The 11,374-nt window shown below is 37.0% G+C and overlaps 2 protein-coding genes across 3 annotated transcripts; both read right to left on the bottom strand.

The window, feature by feature from the left end:
• Window positions 1-322: 322 nt before the first annotated feature.
• On the bottom strand, window positions 323-2,855 carry LOC147870358 (eukaryotic translation initiation factor 5A-2). Its single transcript, XM_087339223.1, has 5 exons — window positions 2,642-2,855; window positions 992-1,114; window positions 849-905; window positions 688-762; window positions 323-587 (listed from the first exon to the last, which is right to left on the bottom strand). The coding sequence occupies exons 1-5, from the start codon at window positions 2,762-2,764 to the stop codon at window positions 486-488; spliced, it is 480 nt and encodes a 159-aa protein (XP_087195349.1). The 5' UTR covers window positions 2,765-2,855; the 3' UTR covers window positions 323-485.
• Window positions 2,856-5,322: 2,467 nt separating this feature from the next.
• LOC147870357 (uncharacterized) lies at window positions 5,323-11,137 on the bottom strand. Of its 2 annotated transcripts, none has more exons than XM_087339205.1 (14): window positions 10,967-11,137; window positions 9,896-10,406; window positions 9,141-9,778; window positions 9,000-9,061; window positions 8,656-8,915; window positions 8,372-8,496; window positions 8,158-8,264; window positions 7,823-7,963; window positions 7,503-7,728; window positions 7,263-7,420; window positions 6,840-6,929; window positions 6,673-6,753; window positions 6,158-6,306; window positions 5,323-5,592 (listed from the first exon to the last, which is right to left on the bottom strand). In XM_087339205.1, the coding sequence occupies exons 1-14, from the start codon at window positions 10,997-10,999 to the stop codon at window positions 5,534-5,536; spliced, it is 2,640 nt and encodes an 879-aa protein (XP_087195331.1). In that variant the 5' UTR covers window positions 11,000-11,137; the 3' UTR covers window positions 5,323-5,533. The 2 variants fall into 2 exon arrangements, with proteins under 2 accessions (XP_087195331.1, XP_087195339.1); XM_087339213.1 differs by having other exon boundaries at window positions 8,656-8,905; window positions 8,996-9,061; window positions 10,967-11,136.
• Window positions 11,138-11,374: the final 237 nt, after the last annotated feature.

Raw genomic sequence — 11,374 nt, 5'->3', positions numbered from 1 at the left:
ACAAATCCCCTTTTCAGCAATGTACTTTGGTTCCTATGTATGGCGGAGATAAGGAGAGATGTTCAATTTAAACCCATTCAATGCAAGAAAAGAGTGAAGGTTCCTCTGTACAATAGATAACCTTACATTAAAGCAACAGCTGAAACGCCATAATTTAAGCTTAAAACATAAGATATTTCCAAAACCATCATCCACCGAATTTGACAGTAGCAATAAAATATGTCCATAGAGGACACCATCATCCATGGACATTCTACTGCTATGTCCGTACTGATGGGCATGCAAAGAGCCCATCCATAAGAACTTTTCCGGACTACACATGCAAATAGTAACCACCTTAGATACATCTCTCCTTAAATATTCATCAAGTGTTTTAGATTAACAAGCATCTAGAAGTTCTCATTGTAATAGAAGACATATAAAAACCAAATAGTTTCACAAACTGTATAGAGCTTGAGATGGAGCCTTAATGAAAAATGATGGTTTTACTTGGGACCAATATCCTTCAGTGCACAAATCTGCTCTTCCCCCATTGCAGACATTACAGTCACAACCAAGTCTTTTCCTTCAGCAAAACCATCTTTAATCTGCCACAAAAATATATGCGAATAATTCAGCCAGGTTCCAATATTGTCAAATGAAACTCTGAATGGTTCAAAAAGTTGCATGGCCACAGAAATGGCTTACCTGGGATAAAAGCTGGTCATCTGATGGAAGTCTGAGATCATCCTTGGTGCCACCATTCTCCATAAGAAGACTAACCTATAAAACATAAGCTTGTTCATAAATAACTATTGCCTGTACCAACCATATTTAGACATTTCACATGACATTTATTTAATGCTTACAAATCCATCCTCGGAGATGTCAATTAGCTGATAATCCACACGCGTGACCTCTGGAACCTGACGATTCAGATGATAAAAATTAACCAAATTGTGCATAGTCAAAAACATAGTATTGCAGGGATTTTAAAATGAGATCATCATACATCACAATTGTGTGAGGAGGGCACAATATCTTCAAGCTTCTTCCCATTGAAAATGTCAATTGCAACAAAGTGGCACTTAGCATGTCCATGCTTCCCAGTTTTAGAGGTAGACACCTCTACCACCTAGAATAAACCAAGGAAAACTTATATGAGGATAATCAACACAAAAAACCGTCCATATCCAGACGTATAAAGCTGACATACTACCATGTAAGAAACGAAATAAGTACAAATGCTACAGTAAATTAAAATCTCCCTGTCAGGTAATAAACATTAATGTGGATTTGTTTTACATGTATACCAACTTTTGCAGGTTAGATCTCTGATCTGGAGGCATCTGTACCTTTGATTTAAATATGTTACTAGATACCAATTAAATTAAACACTTCAAAAGCATCTAGTTCTGAATCCTGATTACGAAGCTCCCATATACAAATACCATTTATCAGAGCAAGTCAATGGCACACAAAGTTCTCGACATATGATTAAACAAATGCAAACATGTTTGCTGATAGCCCTAGGAAAAAGACAAGCATCTCCAACAAAGAGCATGCAGCAGATTTCAGGCATAATTACTGAGCCCTTTCAAATGATTGCAATTCTATTAACCACCACTCACTACTGATCCATACACAATTCTTCAGTGAGTCAAAACAGGCAGCATATTCAAGTAGAGAGGGCAGAATAAAGAGAACAAGGCAATAAAGAGACAATATTTTGCACATCATGGAGCTCCATGTCTGTGTTGTAGCGTTCAGAATTGCTTGCAGTTCACTCACTGTTTTTCTTATAACAAAGCATCCATGCTTCATTCTTCTCCTGGTTCTCATTTAGCTTAATAAAAAACGATATTAAAGATAGTCCACAATAAAAGAATAATTACCATTCATTTTCAGTAAATCAAGCATACTTTATCTTACAAGAATGCATCTCTTCTGGCTTCATGAGAAACTAAACAGTTATTCCACCCAATGTAGCAGATTATGTTCCATCGCAGTTAAGGAGGCATCCGAGAAATTATCATTGGTTTTTCACGAAACATTATTCATGGTATTTCTCCTCATACCAAGATTCCTCTCATATAGCTTCACAGGCAGGATTGTTTATGGTTTCTTATTAAGGCATACTTCTCCTCAAAAGTGCATTTTTCATCTTAGTGTTTCCGGCATATCATAAACAGCACCTTGATATTTCAAGCAGATCACACGTCACCTTGTTCATGACACCTGTTTATTTGATCTAGATTTGTAAGAAACTTTATCCATGGTATTCCTTGCTAACCAAAACCATGATATCCTAGCAAAGATAAAAGAATAGGCAGAGTTAAAAACTTAATTTGAAAGAACAGCTCTTGATGACAGAAACCTCCTTGCTGTGTGAAACACGCATAAATAATAATAACAAAAAGAAATTTCCTTTTCTTTGCAAGGAATATTCTTAGTGAGGATGGAATACATCTCTCACAGTGAGATAAGCAAGCCTGGCCAAAGAAAAATAAAGATGTATACGGAAACTTACCTTGCAAGGATGATGCTTGATGAAAGAAGGAATATTTTTCAGTGAATTAAGCAAGCAAAGAAAAATAAATATGGCCATAGCCAGAGACTTACCTTGCAGAGACAAGCAAAAGCAACATCCAGAAACGTATACCTTGCAAGGACGGTTCTTGATGACGATATAACCGTTCTTGCGGATGGTACCAGCCTGCTGAGGGATGGTCTTGGAAGCACCAGCATCGGCCTTATGCTCGAAGGTGTGCTCAGAATCAGACATGCTTAAAGAGGAAGAAGAAGAAAATAAGGAAGGAAGCAAGAGAGGAAGAAATTAGGGTTTCTGAGAGACTACGATGATGGTAGCTTGAGAGAGACAGACAGACAGGCAGAAGCTTCGAATGGAGAAAAAAGAAGGAAAGTGAGGAGTTTTTTTTTGTTGGGGGGGTTGGGGGAGAGAGGGAGGGAATCTGCTAAGGGGGGGGGGGGGGGGGAGGGGGGCTTTATACACTGAGCTGACGTGTTATCCTTGACGTCCGATCTTATCCATCCAACGGCCCACATCCTTCTTCCCCCAACCCTTTCTTCGGTCTGTGCTTACAATACAATACAATACAATACAATACAATACAATGCATACATATATGATATACATAATCTAAACGCGCCTATGATGTTATTTGCTAACCCTACCAAGGGTTGGCTTGGCTTGGGTTTTAGAAACAGCTCCCCGTCTCCATAGTCTTTTTCACCGTTATGCATGCTTGATGGAGACACATAGATGAGAGCACATGTTGTTCGATTCCATGGAATCTTATGCTCAAGTAGCTCAAAAGCATTGGATTGGGCGATATATGTTGATATGGCATGGTTCATACTCTTGTGTGGAAATCATGTTCAGCAAAGAAGATTGGGATTCTCCACAAGGAAAGTGAGGGTGGGCAACTATTTGGGTTCCTAGGAAAGCATTGCTTATGGGGGATGAAAGTATCATATGCATAAAAGGGAAAGGCAAGCTCTTGCTTTATCTAGTTCTTCATAGTTACTAGTTCATGTTGATTTGCTTAAGAAGGGTTGGATGCTGAAAATTGCTAAATGCAATGCACAGATGGAAATCCATATTAATGTCCCATTGATATGTCCAAGGCAATTACTGGAGGTGGTGTAGGTAATTACTTGATTTGCTCGTATACAAGTTCATGTTGATGAGGCAAAAAGGTGTCAGATATTGCAAACATGGGACTAAAATTTGCTTATCTTGATTGCGAAAGGTTGGGAAATATAAATCAAGTGGACAAAAAAAACATGTGGCGCATAGGACTTCAACCCAATCAAGACCATCCTGCATGAGATCGTAGAAAAGCTCTAGATATTGAAATTTTGGGGTGGAACACCTGTTTGTTTGGGTTGTTAACATGGTTGGCAATAATAAATCATCCTAACTTGGCATATTGAACTTTAATTCAACCAAGAATTTTAAGCTCCGAAGCTTTTTGCATGTGTGAATAGTTCCAACCAGAAAAGATAACAAGCGGATCAACATAGCCGCAATCACTTGACCTCCCCATACTATCTGAGTGGATGTACCTCACCCTTCCATTGGCTATGAGGGAACTAGACCAATGTGATCTTGTTGACTTTGTCTATAAGTGCACGAGTGAAATTCATTTTGATGTGTTACAAAACCTTTGGGATGCAAAAATATAAGAAATTCATGTTTCCTTGTTACGTTTTGCGAATTAGGCATATAAGAAGGTCCAAACATCATATGGCACTTGCTTGGAACTTCTTTTGATGTGCCAATATGTATTGTAATTCTAACTTTTTGCACTCAAAGACATGTACCTCTCATTCTTTGGCCATACACGCTTCTTGAGAAGGTGGCAATTTTATGCATGCAATAAAACCCTACACATTCTAGATGGACATCACACTATCCAATTTTGCAAAGTCAATTTTCTTTAAAGCATCTTTCATACAAGTATTCGTAGATTGATGAGATGTGCACCTCCTTATATATTTACAATATACATGCATCATATGATTTAATATTTTATGTGTGTATTCTGATGAGAATTCTAGAGAATTATCTTAATAAAACTCGGCTAATATTTAGTTGAGAGGTGGGGTTCAGTCAAACTTTTTGGATTATCTCCTTGAAATTATGAACTAAAAATCAGAAAACATGGTATCCATGTGACATACATATATGAAAGTTGTAGCATGAGAATGGTGACTTGTGCATTAGGAGGGAATGAATACAAAAATGTGGGTGTATGAAAACAAGGAAAAACAAATGTTCACATGTTTAACCCTAAGATTAGACAAGAGAAAAAGAGGAATTAAGCAAGCATTAATCAATTCATGGGGTGAACGATGCCTTTATTTTTGGGGGAGGTTGGGGGGAGGTTAGCTTTTATATAGGTGCAACCTTCCAAAGGTTGAGAATGCATGTGTGTGCACACACATGAAGGAGCACTAACTAATCTTTTGTAAACTTAGAATATAACTACCATTGAAGAAATTATGAAAAAAACATTATGTGCAAACAAAGCAATGTGAGAAGCCCTTATCATGAATGGCTAACAGTGGGCATTTCATCTATGGTAAACTTCCTGGTTATTGCAAACACAAAAAAATGCTCTCGAGAAAAGAAAACCGTGAGAACTCACCAAAGATTTGTCCCTCTAATCATTACAAAAAGCATTACGTCCAAAGAAAGGAATGTGACAAGTCCTCGTGAAGGGCTAACAGTAGGCATTTCATCTACATAAACTTACTGGTTATTATGAACACAAAAATATGCTCTCAAGAAAAAAAAAAAAGACTCGCCATGAAAGCTCACCAAAGAGTTGTCAATCTAATCATGTACACATTGAACGATTTTGCCACATTTGTACATTAAGTGCATTAGTTAATGTTTTTGATTTATCATCACATCTAAACATTTAAAGATTGTTGAGATTTACAGGTTATAACACATCTGGCTAGAATAAATACATGCTACATAGATATTTAAGCAAAACAAGTAGAACCAAGTGTCACCTTGTATTCATTCTGCAACATACATCAGTTCATCTGATTGCCTTGATGCAGGGGGGAAGCATACACCTGGAGCAAATAAAAGATCATAGCTTAAGCAGTTTCCTAGTTCTTGCACGATATATGTGTACCAAGATTGATGATTAATCTCATAAACTTCGTAGATATACACAAGGTTAGATTAGATGTATCATTTAAAGATACTTGTAGATGAGATTTTCAAAGGGAAAATGCTGATTTCCTGGAGATTACAATTATTAAAATTTACATTTAACATTTATGAACTACATTGAGTTCAACACTCAGGCGTGACCTCCCTATTTCTTCCACATACTTTTCAGCACAGGAACGCCTGATAAATCAGCTAAACGAGCATAGGGTTCCTCTACCTTCATTTGTTTAATATGTATGGAAGGAACGCCCACTACAATGTAAAAGCTTGGCAAAACACACATATCAGGTCAATGTAGAACTTCACATGAAACATGTAAGTAGCAGAAATGTTTAATTCAAACAGTGAGGCGTAAAATGCAATTAAACTTTCATCTTACTTAGATTGCATTGTAAATAAGATAATAACAAAGTATATAAATCAGTTTTTCCAATTTCTGATTAATTGGGAAGAAGTTCATACCCATCAGTCTGCAGTCGGGAGGATTAGAAATCCGGCACAACAATTGCTCCCCAATCTCAATGTCTCGAGTTGCATAAAGTCCCATTCGATAGAAGCGTGGATCAACCGTTTCAGTGTAAACCCTGTGTATCCCCAAGTTACCTTGAGCACTGCAAAACAATTCGCACATGAAATATTTTTCTCTAACCACTTAATATCACATCATCATATAAACACACATCGCCACATTGATTAAGCATACAGCGAAAATGGTAACATTAAATACCCCGTTCTCTCAAGTGTGAAACTCTAATATAATTACTTCCAATACAGACTTATCCTGAAGAATATGTTCTTCGCCAGCATTAGCACCATTATTCATTTACATATAGATACAACAGTTACATATAAATTGACCTATATATTGGACTTGAATCATTAGCAATTCTGTAACCTTGGTCCTTGAGCTTGAACCTTAGGATGTCTGCATCTTTATTGAAATAGAACATAAATTCACACCGTTGTTTGAGCCTAACCTGCAGCTTATGAAGCGTGCTATGTTTGACATTCTGTGCCCATCAATCATGAGAAGATTACGACTCTTGCTTGCAAAACAACTGGAGAAATTCACCCAGGTATTAGAATCTCTACAGTTTTCTCTGGAATGATTGATACAGAGTAACAAATGAAGAACCTGAAATACCTGAGTTTTGCCAAATCATACTCGCCACGAAGTTTATGGGCATTTTCATGTGTTACAATTTCACCAGCATACTCTATCACAAACTTTCCCCTGCAAAAATACCTCTAGCATGTCTATGAATATTTATATCCTTTAAGAAAAACTAATCGTTAAAACTTCTCTTCTTAAATTTTAGAATATATAAATAAATTTGGTAGCTTTATTCATTCTTTATGGGGTTTAAGGTAACTTGGCCATCAAAACTGCCACTTTTTGTATTCGCAAATTTAATGATATGTGACTTCAAATTTTTTGCACAAATATAGTGACGCATAGATCACTCAAAATCATTTGATAACTATAGTGCTTAGGGGATATTTGATTAAAAGTTCTCATATTTATGGCAACTAATTGGACATTGTTTCTTTTCTATAAACTCATTACCTCGCAATCTGTTCTGTACTTCGAACTGCCCACGACTGATTTTCAGTCCTATACACCTCCAAATGAAATCTCAACCCCTTTTGAAGTTCTTTATTGAGACACTCTGCTTCACATGGACATCTATCATTGCACTCAACAATATCTATTTCAGGTCCAACCTACATATTGGCCTCAAAGATTAATAATTGCTCCAGGATTTGGGAAGAAAATCACACTACAAAACAATACAGTTTTTCATACCTGAAGACGACCATATCGGTCATAAGGGTTTAGGCCATATATAGGTTGGCCTTGCCAATCAACCCTCATATCTGTATGACGTTGTGAATCCTTCAATTTCAAATGTGATGAAACTTCTTTCTGTGGATTATCTGCATCACGATAATTGCATCCTTTGCAAGGCTGTGATATATTCTCTTTCACCAAACAGAGAGATTTATAGAAGTCTTTGGCATTTGCCCGACACCTGTTTACAAGTTGCATACACATGCATACACATTTAAAAACACATTGATAGATGAACAAATCATCCATCCAGCTTTAGTTATGATATAACTAACCTGCTCTTATTTATGTAGTTGATGTCTGGTGCTGGAGCTGAATCTATATCATTTGTGCAAGGTATACGCACAGGTTCCCATCCTTTTGAAATGTCTGTGCATAACAAATTTTCTCCAATACAGTATAAAGTTCCACCATGCCTGCTTCCATGAGTCAAAGGTTACAGTGTAGCTATCAATGTAGATAAACACACCATTCCAGTTTCTTATTCTTAACTTCAAGAGAATTTTGCAATAGAGTTTGATAATATCTGTATATGACGGTGTATTCCATCCTTCAACTTCGAGTTTCCTTCTGCTATACCTCTTTTCATCTTCATCATAAAAGAACTTACCCTGAAACTCTTGGATCAGTAGGATCCATCTGGATAAAACCACCCATTTGCTTTGGCCAATATGGGATATCACCTTCTCCATTTGTCTGTAAGCTATTTCTTGTTAACTTTTCCAAATACAGATCACATGCAAGAACAAATCACGTTTCAGAAAATTTGCTTTACTAGATGAAAAAAGAAAAAGCAGCTGCAGTAAAATGTGTTCTTCACACACTTTATCTTCTTCTTCACTATCACTCGGAATTTCTATCAACATATCATTGTTTCTTGCATAAAGATCATCAGACTGCGGAAAAACAGGGTGCAAGCTGTATGAAATTCCTCCATGAGATACCTGACCTACAAACCAAGTGCAATAGAAAACCGCATAAACGTTTTTACCAAAAAAAATAAAGGTACTATACAGCGGCTTAACAATCCTATTTTTTTTAAAAAGATATTACAGGGTCAGACTAATCCATAATACTGCCTTCCTACTAACCCACAGTAACACCTTACTCGATCCAGACTCGATTTGTACTCTTTTCAGTTGCCTCTTCAGGTTCAGCAGTGCATCACTATCTGTCGGAGATAACCTGGCAACAAGACGATGTTGATCACATGCCAAAACCATTTTTTCCTTTTCTTTCCACATGGCACATCGAAGCCGACTGGCCAGAAAATCAGCACATGAATAATGGAAACTCTGACTGCATGTGGTTACGCAACAAACTATAGTGGCTCCATACTTTTGGCATTTCACACATTTCTGTTTATTGGTGTAGTTGCAATAGCTCAAGTTAGCAAAAGTATAAGGAAATGATCAACATTAAAAAACAATATAAGGATGTAGATCTACCAAGAATTTTCCCTGCTTGACTGCGGCCAAGAGTCCTTGGATAGAAGCCTTTTTATCTATATATGTCTGCATCGAGAAGAATAAGATATTACACAAATGCCATGGTATAAGTTGTTTGATAATTGTGCATCAAGGAAATTCTTACCTCGGAAGACCATAGGGCACACATTTTGTGAACCTTCCCACTGATGGTGTCATCTCTATGTTCATTTGGCTCGGAACATTGGCAGTTTGCAGCTTGTGATCCACAACAGACACAATACCACCCACCCAAGAGCAAAGATGTTCCTTGATGACACAAATCACACAATATATCTTCATCCCAGCACGGGGGTTGTGATGTTCTTAAAAGAGATGAACATTTCTCCTTCTCATTTTGTGCACCAAGTGTATGATGAAAGGGTGATTTATGAACTATTCTCTTCTTACGTGCTTTGGAACCACTAATTGGTGCGGCTACTTTATTAAACATTTCCTCTTGGTTCATCTCCATATTATTCAAAGAATCGCAAGTATTCTTTGTTGACTCACTATGAGGAAATGATCGTGATAAAGCTTCTAGCCCTACAGGAGAAGATGTCTCCATATGCATGTGACTGGTCTGTGTTGGCAAATCAAACTTGACGTCATCTTGAAGGATGCCTTCAACAGTTAGCTTTGGTTTTGTCATAAGCTCCATTGATAGATTCAAAACCTCAGTTTCATGCATGCATTGATTGAACTTTGTATTCTCCACATCACTTGTGAGGATGCATGTTGCATTCTCACTTGATTGAACATTCTCTACATGAAACCACAAAAACAAAATCATGGATCCAACACATAGTTTGATATAATAACCCTATAGAGAAATGGCGCTTTTTAAATATCATGAGGTTATAAAAACAACATAAGCCATACTTCTAAAATCAATGATATTGTTAGAGGCATCATCATCGCTACTAGTTTTTTGTGATGGCAAATTGCTATTCAAGCTAGAAACTGAGACCTCTTCATCAGTACTAGTTTCTCTTGATTGTAAATTTTTTATATGACGCTTTCTCTTTTTCCTTTTGCATTGGTCTTGACCAGAAGCATCACAAGGCTGTGCCAATATATGGCAACAACTAGAAAGAGAACTTCTAGGTCTCTCCTTATGCCTTTCACAGGTTTTCTTGATATTGCCATTCTTCTTATTATGTTGTCTTCTTTCAACTCTAACGTTTGAATAGGTATCACAACATCTCCTTTTTGCTCCCACGTCATAAGAAAATCCATATTGTGAGCCTTTCCGCCTTTTGGTCTTCTTTTCAATGCATTTCGTCATCCTCCTCCTTGAGCTATTGCTGTTAATGCCACTATCGTCGTTGCTAGTGCTTTCACTGCTAGAATCTGGGAAATTTTCCATCCTTTCTCCTTTGCTTTCAAGAGCCTACACCAGCAGAATAAAAGTTGGCCATGTTTGTACCCACAGAGATACATATGGTACATATGTACGTACATGTGTGAAGATGTATGTATACACATTGATAGATAAACTTATATACATATATCAATGCATATATATACATGCGCATTTTTAATCCTTTCCCATTCCTTTTTCAAGAGCTTATTATGACAGAACCTAATTTGGGCATATACATACATACATATCATCTGTATGTGGAAACAAGGTAAAGTTATACATTTTTCCATCCTTCTCAAGGGTGTACACTGGCAGAACCTACTTTAGACAGCAATGCACATACATTCATTCATTCATACATACATACATACATATATACATATAATATGAATACGTTCATATCCAAACGCAAAAACATATAGAATTACATTACATAATGGGGTCTTTGTGCTTCGCAAGTGGAAACAAAATAAAGCTGTGCATTTTCTAATCCTAATTTCGTTTTTTAAAAAAACTAGCAGATTATAGAGCCATAAACTACTACTAGGGATGCCGGTATATAGCAAACAAAAGAAAAAACGGCGTACCCGTGAGGGAGGGAGCTCTTCAGAAACACCCATAGAGGAACAGTCAACGAGGAGACGACGGCGAATATGATGAGGTTCTCTGCTCCTGAAACGAGGCGGATGAATGTAAAGAGAATTAATATTAGTGACTCTGCATCTGACTTTAATTGGTCATACACGGATAGGTTTAACAGACACATAAGTTTTCCTTAATAGAAGAAAAAATAAACCTTTAATTGGGAGGCTGCCTGAGATAATCGCCTGTGTGTATTTGTTTACACCTATGTACCTATTATAAGTATTTCGTTATCATCCCATCAAAGCTATTAAGCGTTTATGCACGTCAAAGCACCTTGTTACCGCCACACACTTCTTTTTATACCAATGTTGAGGTGCGCTTAAGGTGATTGTGGTGCTAATAGAATTCGG

The sequence above is a fragment of the Azolla caroliniana genome, unplaced genomic scaffold (assembly GCF_043228905.1).
Source record: "Azolla caroliniana isolate FFs.n. ecotype wild unplaced genomic scaffold, voAzoCaro1.0.p SCAF_1, whole genome shotgun sequence".
Classification (NCBI taxonomy): Eukaryota; Viridiplantae; Streptophyta; class Polypodiopsida; order Salviniales; family Salviniaceae; genus Azolla; species Azolla caroliniana.
Note: the sequence above shows the minus strand (reverse complement) of the source record. Positions and strands in the feature narration are given on the sequence as shown.

What these genes read in the sequence shown, in the direction of transcription:
- LOC147870357 (XM_087339205.1), bottom strand. Translation starts at nt 10,999, where the DNA reads ATGGGTGTTTCTGAAGAGCTCCCTCCCTCACGG. An exon ending in GTGCCCTATGGTCTTCCGAG is followed by an intron (nt 9,062 to 9,140) that starts GTAAGAATTTCC and finishes TTCTCGATGCAG; the next exon opens with ACATATATAGATAAAAAGGC. An exon ending in ACCGATATGGTCGTCTTCAG is followed by an intron (nt 7,421 to 7,502) that starts GTATGAAAAACT and finishes GCCAATATGTAG; the next exon opens with GTTGGACCTGAAATAGATAT.
- LOC147870358 (XM_087339223.1), bottom strand. Translation starts at nt 2,764, where the DNA reads ATGTCTGATTCTGAGCACACCTTCGAGCATAAGGCCGATGCTGGTGCT. An exon ending in TCAAGAACCGTCCTTGCAAG is followed by an intron (nt 1,115 to 2,641) that starts GTATACGTTTCT and finishes GGTTTATTCTAG; the next exon opens with GTGGTAGAGGTGTCTACCTC. An exon ending in ATGACCAGCTTTTATCCCAG is followed by an intron (nt 588 to 687) that starts GTAAGCCATTTC and finishes TTTTTGTGGCAG; the next exon opens with ATTAAAGATGGTTTTGCTGA.